The 13,651-nt window shown below is 33.4% G+C and overlaps 2 protein-coding genes across 5 annotated transcripts; both read right to left on the reverse strand.

Moving 5' to 3' along the window:
• Positions 1–264: 264 nt before the first annotated feature.
• LOC101205448 (protein FLUORESCENT IN BLUE LIGHT, chloroplastic) lies at positions 265–3,533 on the reverse strand. Of its 2 annotated transcripts, XM_004144389.3 has the most exons (5): positions 3,382–3,533; positions 2,720–2,829; positions 2,177–2,339; positions 1,415–1,735; positions 265–740 (listed from the first exon to the last, which is right to left on the reverse strand). In XM_004144389.3, exons 1-5 carry the CDS (start codon positions 3,476–3,478, stop codon positions 538–540), a joined length of 894 nt encoding a protein of 297 aa, XP_004144437.1. In that variant the 5' UTR covers positions 3,479–3,533; the 3' UTR covers positions 265–537. The 2 variants fall into 2 exon arrangements, with proteins under 2 accessions (XP_004144437.1, XP_011651714.1); XM_011653412.2 differs by lacking the exon at positions 3,382–3,533 and having other exon boundaries at positions 2,712–2,829.
• A 660-nt stretch (positions 3,534–4,193) lies between these two features.
• Positions 4,194–9,227, reverse strand: LOC101205206 (peroxisomal (S)-2-hydroxy-acid oxidase GLO4). 3 transcript variants are annotated; one of them, XM_004144388.3, is made up of 12 exons: positions 9,069–9,219; positions 8,403–8,552; positions 8,198–8,322; positions 8,074–8,120; positions 7,907–7,984; positions 7,678–7,802; positions 7,192–7,255; positions 6,846–6,908; positions 6,541–6,610; positions 6,157–6,257; positions 5,636–5,740; positions 4,194–4,566 (listed from the first exon to the last, which is right to left on the reverse strand). In XM_004144388.3, exons 2-12 carry the CDS (start codon positions 8,543–8,545, stop codon positions 4,381–4,383), a joined length of 1,107 nt encoding a protein of 368 aa, XP_004144436.1. In that variant the 5' UTR covers positions 8,546–8,552; positions 9,069–9,219; the 3' UTR covers positions 4,194–4,380. The 3 variants fall into 3 exon arrangements, with proteins under 3 accessions (XP_004144436.1, XP_011651715.1, XP_031738603.1); XM_011653413.2 differs by lacking the exon at positions 9,069–9,219 and adding an exon at positions 8,755–9,010; XM_031882743.1 differs by lacking the exon at positions 4,194–4,566 and adding an exon at positions 5,230–5,506 and having other exon boundaries at positions 9,069–9,227.
• Between the last annotated feature and the right edge of the window lie 4,424 nt (positions 9,228–13,651).

Genomic DNA, 13,651 nt, shown 5'->3' on the forward strand with positions numbered 1-13,651 from the left:
TTAGTATACTTTAAAACGTGAAACATTTTAGTCCTAAAATTTTGACAAGTAATAATTAGTTCAGTGCTTTACAACATTTGACAATTGAGTGCCTACCTAAATGATATGATTAAGATGTTATGAAACTTTTACAAACAAGATTATTATTGGGAATCAAATTTACTTGCATATTATCTGATCAAAGTTTGCACTTGATTTTGATGAATATTTTCATGATAATGACTAAACTATTATAACTTCACTAGTAGAAAGATTAAATTGATATGGATTAAAGTTTATGCATTAAAAATATCTAAAATACTTTAAATAGGAAGGACTCGACCAATATTCCCAAAAAGATGAAAGCACTATTTCGAAAAATCATTTTAATGGAATAAACATAGAGAATGACACGATTCTACAATTATTCTCAACTCAACATCTACATACGAATAGCTAATTCTTCCGCATATAAAGTTACCAACCATGACGAACACCTTGTACTGTACTTGGCTACATTATGAAGTAAACAAACAACTACTGACGGTTCCAAATACATCAATCTGTTTCCAGCCTCGCTATGTACTTGTCATAAAAGTAAGCAGCTTTTTCAAGATCGCCTAGTTCAGTGTAACAATCAGCAATTGCTCCAAAAGCTTCAGTATTCCCTGATTGTTCTCCTTCTCGTTCAGAGATTGCCAAAACCATTGAATGGTATTTGATTGCTTCTCGGTACTTTCCCTGCCGCTGCAGTGAAGCCCCTGCAAAATCCATTCCCATTTTGTGTCAAATTATTGCAGTTGATGGGGGAAACAAGGCTGTGCAAAAAACATATGCATTGATCATCATAAGCAACATTCCTATTGTGAGCTATTTCTAGGTGCATAACCTTTGCAATTTGTATTGAAGTTCATTTTGGAAGGCTTTCGAGACAGGTCTTAAATCTCAAGGTCGGTTCTTCATTTGATACATGAGTAACTCATACATCTTACAGAAGAAGGCCTACACTTCCTACAACAGAGCTTCCTCCATGAGAATGCATTTCCGTAGGGACTTATTGATTGTGAAAAGCAAGAATGCAGCTTTGTGTACAAGAAGATGAGATATATGCTGAGAATTAAGGGTTCCATGTGGTGGTTTTTAAGGCCTTGAATTCAATGAACATAGCATTGTTCAAGATCTTTTGGCACTGCCAACTTAGAATTACAAATATTCTCAGTGCTTTTATAGAAGGAACAAGAACAGGAAGCAGGTTACTGGCCTTGATTAAAGAAAAGGCAGAACTCTAAGGTATATTTAAAATGCACGTGGGTAACTTTGCCAAACGGCTCGAAACTGATATCAATAAGTAGGTGATTTTATTTTAACAATCAAAATGTGCTGCGTCTTTTAAGAAATATAAGAAGCAAGTAGTTAAATAAGAGAGAAAACAAACCTAAACCCCTTGCAGCCTTCTTCTCCTCAATTGGGTCCTGTAGACCCTGAGCAAGCTCAAGAGCAGTCTTAAACTCCACAAATGCCTTTTCTGGATCTTGATTTCTCAAAAAGTTCTTTCCGGACTTCAATCGAGAGATCAAGTCCTCCTTCCTCGGATCAACAATAACTTCATTCTCGAGTATTCTTCCACCAACAGGAGCATAACTTAAGGTGGGAGCATAAGACTCAATCTTTGCTTGCCTTCTTAGTGCAGCATTAATCTGGCGAAGTTGTTCATTTAACCGCTTCAATTCTCCCCTTCTTTGCCGAGCAAGCAACCCTATTAAAAGGCTTATAAGTTTGACACAATTTATATTTCTAGTTCAAACTAGAAATGTAAACTTTTGACAAGATATAATGAAGAATAAATACTTTGGGATATAGTAGAAGTTAAATAGTGAGAGTGAAACCAAATTACTTATCATCCAAATTTATCCAACATTTTAGACAACTGCAACTGGCCATAAATGAAAGAATCAACAGTCTTTATTTGGCATTCAATGGGGAATTTTAGAGTGGAGTAGACTGCTTACCATTACCCTTCTCACTCCCACCTCGTCAAAACTTTTGTTATAGAAAAAATGAAGTTAAAAAGAACAATGCTGCGCACAAGGATCAAAAGCCAGTCTTTAAGTTTCTCTCTAGACTACTGAGAGATAAATGCCTATACAAATGATCAAGTAATTACCGTCCTACATTACAACAAATCAAGGAGTTTTACCTCCAACAGTGGCCCCTACAAGGGCAACAGCAAGAAGTATTGGCATATTGAAAGCAGAACTCTCAGCCTCGCATGTTTCAGCCATAGCTTTCAATGGTACCGAAAATGTAAAAACATTAGCCAAGAGAAACGCCATAACTGGAAATCTTGTCTCAATATTTCCCTGCCAAAGAAAGATTTATCAACAAAAATCAACACCATATACCATTGGCCAAAAAATTCTAATAAATATGACACAGTGAAATGGAATCAAACCCTAATATAACTCCCCTTACATGTTTCCAGTGCAATTCTAACTCTTGAAATTTCCACACTTAGGAGAGTCCCCAGATCATATTTTTATTTGGGAAACCGTAATAATAATAATCGTTAAGCAAATGCAGAAGCAGTTCAAATCTTCATATAATGTTTATATCTAAATATAACACTCACTAGGAAGTTCTCATTAACTGAAAATCTTAAGAAAAAAAAAAAAAACTAGAAGTTATCACAATGCAGTTCTACTAAACTCAAAGCTGATCAGCAGGAAACTCACCATCATACCTGACATTTTATAACGGGCAAAGCATTCTGTATCTGAAGTGGTCTGAGGATGCTTTCCCCACAAAATTTAACAAAATTGTCCACATTAATTGCAACATGAGGTACTTTCCCTGCCACAAGAACAAACGGTTGTGATATATAACTAAATCTACGGTTGTGATATATAACTAAATCTATCTTCACCCACTCGCTTAAGTTTTTTCGATTAAATCACTTATTGTTTCCTCCCTAATTAAAATTCAAGTCACAAGTGAAGTGAAAGGAGTGTTGTGATATATATAAAATTAAATTTACCATCACCCACTGGCTTAAGCGTTTGGGTTGAATAGGTGATTTAAGAGAAACAACACTTCAAAGTCGAAATGTAATGCAGAATTGTATTGAAATTGAATCCAATTTCCCCATTTCAAGAGTTACCCACTTAACGAAAGCTCGCTGTCAAGAACTCCAACGAGACAAAACATTACTCAATTGTTTACTTGAACTTATACTAGAAATATAAGAACTAGTTTGGAGAATGGTTGAAACCCTAATTAGCAGTGGAGAAAGAGGTGGTTCCGCAATTGAAAGAAACAAAAACCTGGAGCTAAAAGTGAGGGAACATCAGGAAATGGAGAAGAGGAAAAAGGAAGAAAAGTGCATGAAAGTAGAAAAACACTAACCGGAAAGATGGAGGCTCCTGGATAGGTGATGGGAGGAAGGAGATGGAGGGGAATTGAGGCGGGAAAGGAAGCAAGAACAGCGCATTGCCATCGCCATTTGGTTCGGATAATCGTAAGCTGATTTCAGAGTGCGATATCTTTCATTATAAGATGGCGTTGGGTTGATATCAAACTCCCCTTTTTTCTCAATAAAATAACAACTTTGCCACCCAATGTCTAATAATTAAATGTTTGAAGTCAACATCCTCAACTCATCGGTATTAAAGTAATAAACAACAAATTTGGTATGCCACCATACTCCATACTTTCCATATTATGTCTATTATGTCAATTTAGGAACTGTCCTTTTCTATATGAATTTTTTTCTCATTATTTCCTAAAACGAAATTTAAAAAATTTAAATATAACATTTATTGAAGTTACACCAAAACAGTAAAATTAATTTTAAAGTACAATAACCTTTTTCTCTTCCATTTTTTTTGAGAATTAAAAAGATGTCTTAATAAAACGAAATCAAATGAAACCAACTTTACTGACTGGGACGATTCAATTGTATACTAAATTAAAATAAAATTTTGATCCTAATCCTAGTCCTCCTAATCCTTTTGAGTTTTATTTCACATTAATCCATACAGAATCTTTGATTTCAATTCTAATATTTTCCTTTAATCATAAAATTGTTATAAGTTTATATTTAATTCTGATAGTTTTCATTGATTGTAAAATTAGAGATTGTTGTTTACTTGTTAGTCAGAGTTGGTTTTTCTAAAAAATAAAACAGAAAATCATCGGCATTCTTCCATGCACGAAAATTAGAGTACTAAATATAAGATTTATTAATTGATTCTGTTCTCCTGCCAAGCCAATCTTTTAGCATTGTATACAGTACAAAGCCACAAGTTACCAAATATCTAAATTTGGAGTTACATACTTTACAACTCCCATACCTTTCTTCATTTTGTAAATCAGAAATGTTTATATAGCTGCTAAGAAAACACATCAAAGCATAGAGTGAAGCTTATCATAGTGTGTGTTTGTCCTCACATGGCTTCTAGTAATGTCTTTGATACATGGGCAACCTGAAAGTGTCATACTAATCTCTAACTCATTCTTCAGCATTTCCAACACTGTTCTTACCCCTCTTTCTCCCTTTGCAGCTAGCCCATATATAATTGGTCTCCCTACCTGAATTAACACAGTTTAATCAAATCTCAATACAGTTGTGTGACTGCTTTACTTGTTAAAAGGACTACTCAAAACAGAAGTTTAGCCTCCATTTACTAATTATTTGGTTTTTTATTTTCTGTTTTTGAACATTAACCATATAAACACTTATTTCACTTTTAAATTTGGTAGTTAACTCGATCTGTTTTGGATTAGAACTTGTTTAAGATTAGTACAAAGTTCTAATTTATACGAAAGTTGTCAAGTATATATTTAGAGTTAGTGCCTAATTTTAGCATATAGCATTGGTATGTAAGAAGTTCTCCATTCTCTCTAATAGGAACAAAAAAAAAAAAAAAAAAAAAACTTTTGTGAGTTGACCCAATGTTAAAAAAGAAAACACAGTCTCAATAACTAAAGTCATGAATTTAATCCGCTACATATTTAGAAATTAATTTCTTACGAGCTTTCTTGACGTCCAAATATTGTAGGGTCAGATGAGTTGTCTCGTGGTGGTCCGGACACTCATGGATATCAAAGGAATAAAAAAGAAGTAATTTTGAAAACAAAAATTGCTTTTGAATGTTCAAATTTGGGTGAGAATGCAACACTTGTACTTAAGAAAGATGGAATCAAATGAGAGTCAGTTAATTTTCAAAAATAAAAAAGAAATGACACTATAGGAGTATGAACAAGACCTCCTGCTTTACCATGTTAAGTTTATGAGTTACCGTAAGTTGTATTTGTTTCAATCTCAACAGTAGTCTCTTGTAACGTGCAAACAATCTCAACAGTAGTCTCTCGTAACGTGAAAACAAAGTCCCAAACTGGTTATAGAGAAGGAAATGATCACAAGTATACAAGTGAAGACAATTATCTCCATTGAAATGAGACTCTTTCGGTGGTTCCAGAAGCAAAGCCAAATAGTCAATAAGTAGAAGTTCCGTCGTTCGTATCATCTCTATCTTGGTGAGATGAACAAGTTGACCATTAAAACAAAACTAGACAATTTTATATAGAACTATAAAGTGAAAGTAAGAAACATGGATTCTATCATACTAGAAGGCTAATTGAAAGTTGGAGAGCTTACAAGAACTGCCTGCGCACCAAGGGCTAATGCCTTAAACACATCTGTTCCTCGCCTCACACCGCCATCTAACAGCACAGGAACTTTACCCTTCACAGCATGAATTACCTGCAATTTGATTTCTACGTTGAAAAACCATCTTCTCATACTCATTTTTATTGCTTAAAAACGAGTTAAGTAGGCATGCAAATTTTGAAAGAATGTGCAAATGAAGGAGAGGAGATAATATATTGCTATCATATATCACTACCACGAGAAATGCATCATACAAAACACACTTGTGAACATTCACCAATTTGAAAGTGTGTGCAAATAAATGAGAGGAGATAGCAAGCCAGAGCAAAGAAAGTTGTGAAAGAATATTTGGATGCAGTGATGCTTGTTTAACATCTACAAGCAGATACGATACTCGGTTCATCCTTAAGGGAACATAGGTACTGTGCAATAATTTTATTCTGAAATCTAGGTACTGGTTTGTATCAACATCTTTAGCTACTCATAAATTAGTAAGAAAAGAGATTTACCTCTTCAAGAGCAGAAATGGTGGCAGGAGAAAAATCTAGTTGGCGACCTCCATGATTGGAGACAATAATTCCATCAACACCTACTTCTACAGCCTTAATTGCTACATTTATGAGCTGCGTTAACAAATTGAAAAAAAAGGGCTATCCATGGACAATGGCACGACACACAAACCTGATAGAGACTGATTAACAGAAAAGAAGAAAAAGGGTACATATACATAATCATGCATTTTCTTTTGATGAAACTTAATTGCAAGATTAAACGTGGTTTTGTTTGAAGTATTTGAATTTGATATATGTTAATGCAGAACATTTCATCAGATAGGGAAAATAAAAAGTTCATTTTCTGATTCTTATGTATTTAAGACACAATTTTAATCTTACCATCTTCATGTGTGAGAATTCCCTTTATCAGAATTGGCAAGCAAGTGATTGATTTCAACCATGCTATATCCTGTGGATGGTACAATATCATAACTGAGCCAATAAAATCATGCACGTAAAAAATCATGCAAACAATACTTTTTAGTAGTAAAAGTTTCTTAAAGAGACCATATTACTAGAACTCCTTATATGGCATAGAAGTAGTTAAGTTATCGAGTTACTTGAAGAACAGCCACCAAAATTTAATAAAATTTTCATAAGCAGACAAGTTATACATATACATCATAACAGTTTCTTGGACTTACTTTCCAACAAAGGGATGGGTCAAAGGCCCCATTAACAAAAGACTCTAATAACGAACCTTGATCCTGCATTAGATCACAAGTTAAGTTATTTATAAAATAAACCCAAGAATAGCACAATGTAATCGAAGAAAAATAACCAAACTAAACTTGGAGCCAGATGTATGAATAATCAAAATTATTGGTCGAGATAACCGTACAAGCATGCAACTGACAGTATAACTAGACTATACAGCAAGGAAATACAACCAAGTTGTAAACCATGCCATGGATTTAAGCGAGTTTGAAAATTTGTTAGATTAAACTAGTACTTACAAGAATCTAAATAAGAAATTTAAATATTACTCACAGACTCAACTTCAACTTTAACAGATAACAAGCCTTCAAGATTCTTCTGTGGTGGTGTAATCATCCTGCAAATTCATCCAAGTACTAATCTAGATGAGACAAAATCAATGTACAGTTTCTAATTTTTATGTGAGATAAGGAAGAACAGATCCTATCTCATGATTTAACAGTCTGATACAGGAATATGAATTTTTTCCATACAATGACAAACTTTAAACTCAGTGAAAGGAATGAAACGCATTAGATAGAAAAGAAACCACGGCATGTCTAGAAGTGATTTTGACATGGTTAAATTACTCTTGCTCAGAGGTTCTCAAACATGTATTTAGCCATTCAAAATGAATTTTGAAAGAATAAAAAATGTGTTTGAAAGTGTAAAATAAAAAACAAAAGGATTATAAATCACTTGAAAACAAATTATTTCCACTAAAATTACTATTCCTAAAATAACTTCCAAAACATGCCCTAAGATGTGAAGCATTGCTACTTGTTCTTTATATCAGCCTCCCTTCTACCAAGTCGAGGCGTATCAGCAGTCAGAACAATGGCTTTATATCCAAGTCTCTCAGCTCTCTGTACTAGCATAGTCGAGATATCCCGCCGTTTGAAAACCTAATTACAGAAAGAAAAACTTCAGTAACTTGCAAACAATTGGATTCCTGCTACAGGAAAAGATTGAAAAAGTCAAATGTAAAGGGATAAAGAAGAGCCATTACATATAATTGAAAGAAACGGATAGCATTGCAGCTAGAGGCAACTTCCTCCATTGAGTAGGAGGAAGCAAAGGATAGAACCTACAAACAAAACCATTTAAATTCAAACACAAAATTGAATGACAGCAAAAAGAAAAAACTTCCAGTCTAGTTTGTAGTCACATTGCTACCATTATAGTTTTTGCAGCAGCAGCTGCTCTGGCTGTGGCTAACTCTCCTGAAAGAACACAAATATCAACAAGGAAGAGTGAAATGAAAATCATATCTCAACGAAGCAATCCAACATAGTTTAACCTTCATGGTATGCCAACTTATGTGCACCGGTTGGAGCAATCATAATAGGTGCAGAGATGCGATAGCCCAAGATCTTTGTTGACATATCAATTTCACTCACGTCAACAAGAATTCGAGGTTGTATCCTGAAAACAATTGAAAATTATTAACAACATATAGTATCATTTCTCACAGAGAATACAAACTAGCTTTAAAAAAAGATTACGTGATTCTACAGAAAGCTTGTATGTTCTGTGTAAGTGTGTGCTGGTCCTCAGCTCCTCCTGCATAGTAATCGTAATACATTCTTGGAAGTGCCTGCCTAGCCAATTCTTCGAACTCATCCACATTCACTGGTTCAGTTGACATTTTAATCCTGATTAAATAGAGACAAGAAGAGAACAATACCTTTTTAGATCTTTTAGTAACCATGAAAATCCATTCAAATAAATATCAGCCAAAATCGAGAATGAAATGAAAACTCAAAAAGCATTGTTACAAGATCTTGCCCACATCAGTTCAACCATTGAACTACACTCTCTCTTACTTATTTTAGGCAAAAACCCTAGAGCAAATACCTTGGATAATACTTCCATACTCTCTAAAACCACTTCTTGAGGAAGGGAAGATAGAAATTTCCCACATAAATTATATAAATCGACTTCTTGAGGAAGGGAAGATAGAAATTTCCCAGATTCATCGCTGGAACTCTTAAAACAGAGGAATTGGGTAGCAAAATTAATATGACACCAACTATCCTAATGCATAATTCTCTTAAAAGGTGAAGTCTTGACATGACCCAATAAACTTGGGGCTGATATTTGATAAAGTTCAGTAATCTTCATGAGAACAAACTTGAGAAAGAAGTAGATCAGGGAAAACCAAAACTTACAGAAAAAGAAGGGCTGGCCGATTGAAGTCAGGAACTGTAATTCAACTTTGTTTATGGGGAACAGAAAAACATGTTCAATTGGGGGTTTACTGGAAGATAGATAGAGTGTAACTGTGTAAGAAATACATATTCATTTAAATATGAATTTGTGGACTTTGATGTACACTTCTTTTACACTCATGCTGATTGTGATTAATATTTCGTTTTTGAGTTGCTTCTATTCATACCAAAATCAACCAAATTAATAGCAAAAATAGTAAAATCTAATTCCAATTCATATGAAATCTATCTATAATATATATAAAATTATAGATTATGAAAAACTTTTCGTTTTATGTATGCCTTTTTGCTTCACTCAAGTCACAATTTAATCGTTTATACAATTTTATCCATTCATGCACTATAAATTTCAAATGAATTATATTCAAAAGTCGTATTAAATGCCAACTTCAAAATATTAAACTCACAAGCTCATAAATATTTTCAATATAATGTTTTTGCTCATATTTTTGATATTATTCAAATTCATAGACTTTTTATTTACTCTAAACTTTCTATCTTCTTTAAATTCATAACTAATATACATTTTATTTTCTCACTATATATCAGTATAAATATGAAATTTTCTAGATTAAACCTAACTAAGTAACATTTATCATTTTTTTCTGCATTGTTTATTCAAAACAAATATATGTATGTCTTTATGTGTTTTTCTATTTCACTGTGGAGAGTTAGAGTTGGATGACTAAAGAAAACGGGAAGAAAATAGCAATCATAGCAAATTATTGGGTCATCTAGTAGCAGTCTGGTGTTTTGACGATTCAGAAATGTAGAGAATGAGTTAGAAGCTGGAATTTGGAGGTTAGCAATTTAAAGGTCTTCTCTACATTTTTCATTAAGGGTGTAAGAGCTAATTCCTGTTCGAAATGGCTAGAATAATAAGGAACGTAAGTTTGTATAGAATTTCAGGTAAAACAAAGCAAGGTTGTTTAGAGGTTGATTTTGATTAGACTACGCAAATTTAGAGCTCCAAATTCATAGGTTAGTTATTTAAGAGGTTTCATATGAGTTTTATGAAAGAAATTTGAGGTGATGTGGTTAAACAATGAGGGAGATATACAAGTTTTGGTGGATGTTTGTTGCTGTAAAATGACAAGTTCTATGCATGAAAAGTTTCGATGAATCGAGAAGTTCGAGAGCGTTCCACATGTCCAAATTTTGAGGTAAACTTGTTCTAATTATGGATAAGAAATTTATATAGGTTAAGCTTGATTAATTTGGTTGGAAATGAAGTTAAGCATAAATATGGACTTATTCTTAAGCTAGAGGTTGAAGATGATCTTTGTTTGTCATTGTGCGCTATAAAAGTGGAATCAATATTCGAATATGGATTAATTTTCAGGTCAAGAAAAGATTGGACAAATCTATAAACCCGAAAGTTTTAGCTTCAATCCATTAGTGACAAAAGGAGTTTAAAAGTTGTTTTCAAATCATATTTTATTGACTAAATGTTTTAAGCATGCTTTGAGTTGAAGTGTTTGCTCTGTACACTAATCTTAGAAAGTTACTTTGAAAGTATGGTTTTAACATAAAATTTGAGAATTATTAAAACCGTGCATTTAACATAGAATTTGAGGACTTTTGTTTGCATGAGTTTAACATGGACTTTAAGCAACTCTTGAAAGCATGAGTGTGATTTTAGAAATGTTTTCGAGTAGCGTGATTTATGTTAAGCAGCATTGAGCTAAAGATTTCTAGCATTTAAGCATAAGTTAAGTTGAGATTGAGATTTGGACAAATATGTTTTATAGCAAAGCATGTTCTGAAAGCTTTTGATGAGTTTATGAGCTTCTTACTAGTTGCATGACTAAGATATTGAGTCTGAGAGGCTAACTTGTTGATGTTGATGATGTTGAGTTTACTCCATGACTAAGATACTGGACATGTCCTACTACAACATAGAAAAGTCGTGCTATTTATGTTTCGATATGATTTGCCTTTGTTAGAGATTTCCTACTAAGAATTTATTATGAGATTTCTTATTGAGATTATTTACGGAATCTGTTTTAAGAAAGCATGTTTTATTTAAAAATTAATTGCTCATTGAGTTTTAACTCACGCTCTTCAAAATGTTTTATCACTTTTCAGATAGAGATCATGGACCCAAAACTTAACTACTCGTGTCTATCTGCTAAAAGATCTTGAGATTTATTATTGTAGGTCCTATAATTGAAACATACAAGTTGTTTATATATGTGTTCATAACTGTATTTTGAATAAAAGTTGTTGAATGATCAAAGTTAGTCTTTAGGATGTTGTATATATGTTGTCTACATGAGACTTGTTAGAACTTAGTTATTGCGCTATGGGTTTGCACTGCTAATTTAATTTATAAAGTTTGTTTCTAGGTTTCTGCAATGTCTGTATGTCTTATGCTTTTGGTATATAGGTAAGTTTTAGATTCCAGATTTAGTTCTAAGAAGGGTCAGAAGGTAACGTTGAGAGGAGAACGATATCTGTTGGCTTCACGCTTTCTCTTAGACTAAGAGAATGTAATCTAGGAGGGGGTGTGACATATAAAGCTAAGAAAAACTATTTTAAATGACAAAAACTACTAAAAGTTATAGCAAAAGAATCATAGATTATCTGTGATAGACCACAACAAGCTACTATTTGTGTTTATCTATGTCATGATAGATACAAATAGAAGTCTATTTCAGACCGATTGTGATATTTTGTTATATTTGTAGATATTTTAGTTCATTTTGCTAAATTTGAAAAAAAAAATAACTATATAATTAGTTAGTTATTTAAATATATCAATTAATACTTATAAGTTAGATTTAATTTAGGTTAAAAAAACACTTTTCTTCCTTAAAGTTTCATAAAAGTAATAATTTTGCCATCAATTTTGGTTTGTAACGATTTAGTTCTTCAACTTTTGTTTTTGTATCAACTTATTCCATGAAATTTTGTTTTTTCTCAAAATGAAGTTATCTAAAAACATCCCTTAATGGGATAGGACAAGGAACGTCAATGACACTTATATGTAGGAACGAGTTAGGGACACCTACCTCATAAGAACAGGGACTGTGGATGTCCATATATGAAATTCATGAACGAGTTGATATTGAGTAATCTCTACCATCTCGTAGGATATATACTTGGGTTTCGAGTAGGAAAAACAAGGATTAAACTATTGTTTTTTAAGTGTTTATTATTCATTGTTTACTGTTTTAAAGGATTTATGAAATATTGTTTCTAGAAAGTTTATGAAAATTTATTTAGAAAAAATATCACTCACTAGGCTCGTTTAGCTCACACTCTTCAAAATGTTTTTTCACTTTCTAGGTAGAAACCATGTTCTCAAAGCCTGAATCGCTACTATCTGACTGCTAAAAGATTTTGTTTTGTTATCGTGTGTGTCTTGTTATCTTGTACTTATGTTTAGTTGGTTTGTTGTGGTGACAGATTTATGTTTTGGGAAAGTTGATGTTGGGTTTTGCTTTATGTAAATAAGGTTATTGTTTGTTTGTAAAAACATATGTAAAGTTTGCTTAATAAAAGGTGTTACTCAGTTGTGTTAAAAAAATTATGTGTCTTAGTTTTCGCTTGTTTATTGTTTAAAGGTTAAAGTTCAAGGATCGGTTGGTATCGTTCTGAAAGGGAGCGATATCGGTTGACTTCATGTCACATCTCGGGCCGAGTAAGTAGGTGCTTGGGGTGTGGTGTGACAGTTATTATTCGTAACTTTTGCAATAACCTCACTTCCACCATCACTATCTTATCTATCTGAAACGATCCTAGTATTAACACCGTTCTGTTCACCTATGTTCTCAAGAATAGTTGTCTCGAACCTGTCACTTTCACTTATTTTATTGTTAATATGTGAGTCAATGTTATCAATATTCAGTCATACCTTGATCTTGTAGTAGTTCGGAATCTTGGACCGGAGCCGACTGAGTAGTAGGAGACCCAACATCCTTTCTAAGAGTCCTCCTATAGTAAGTTTTTCAAGGAACTTGGTTCGTAGGTAGGACCGTCTTATGGGGATTTGGGTTAGGTAGGGAAGCAAAAATAGAACTGGTAGACTCTAAGGAAATCACCCAGTTAGACTCTTCACTTTTACTATTCTCACTCTGCCTTTGAAGTAGGCTAACGGGAAAGAAAGCATGCTCCTCAAGAAATGTGACATCCTTGGAGACAAAGTACTTACGAGAAGATAGATGAAAGTATTTATAGCCTCGTTGGTGCAAAGGATAACCAACAAAGACACATGCTTGAGCTCAAGGAGCAAACTTAGTTAGGTTAGGACCATGTATATAAACATAGGCTGTGCACCCGAACACCTGGAGAGGAACATCAGAAATGTGACGGGTAGAGGGATCTGACTCTTTAAGGCACTCTAAGGGGGTTTGGAGATGTAAGACACGAGAGGGGCTGCAGTAAGAATGATATTGCCTCAATGATATGACGGTAGGGAAGTAGACAACATAAGAGAACAAGTTACTTCCAAAAGATGACGATTTTTATGTTCGACTATGCCATTTTGTTACAAGGGTGTACGCACAAGAACTTTGGTG

This window comes from Cucumis sativus, chromosome 3 (genome assembly GCF_000004075.3).
Source record: "Cucumis sativus cultivar 9930 chromosome 3, Cucumber_9930_V3, whole genome shotgun sequence".
Classification (NCBI taxonomy): domain Eukaryota; kingdom Viridiplantae; phylum Streptophyta; class Magnoliopsida; order Cucurbitales; family Cucurbitaceae; genus Cucumis; species Cucumis sativus.

What these genes read in the sequence shown, in the direction of transcription:
- LOC101205448 (XM_004144389.3), bottom strand. Translation starts at nt 3,478, where the DNA reads ATGGCGATGGCAATGCGCTGTTCTTGCTTCCTTTCCCGCCTCAATTCC. An exon ending in CAGGAGCCTCCATCTTTCCG is followed by an intron (nt 2,830 to 3,381) that starts GTTAGTGTTTTT and finishes TTCTTGTGGCAG; the next exon opens with GGAAAGTACCTCATGTTGCA. An exon ending in TGTAGGGGCCACTGTTGGAG is followed by an intron (nt 1,736 to 2,176) that starts GTAAAACTCCTT and finishes GCCTTTTAATAG; the next exon opens with GGTTGCTTGCTCGGCAAAGA.
- LOC101205206 (XM_004144388.3), bottom strand. Translation starts at nt 8,545, where the DNA reads ATGTCAACTGAACCAGTGAATGTGGATGAGTTCGAAGAATTGGCTAGG. An exon ending in CAAGCTTTCTGTAGAATCAC is followed by an intron (nt 8,323 to 8,402) that starts GTAATCTTTTTT and finishes AATTGTTTTCAG; the next exon opens with GATACAACCTCGAATTCTTG. An exon ending in TTAAAGTTGAAGTTGAGTCT is followed by an intron (nt 6,909 to 7,191) that starts GTGAGTAATATT and finishes GATCTAATGCAG; the next exon opens with GATCAAGGTTCGTTATTAGA.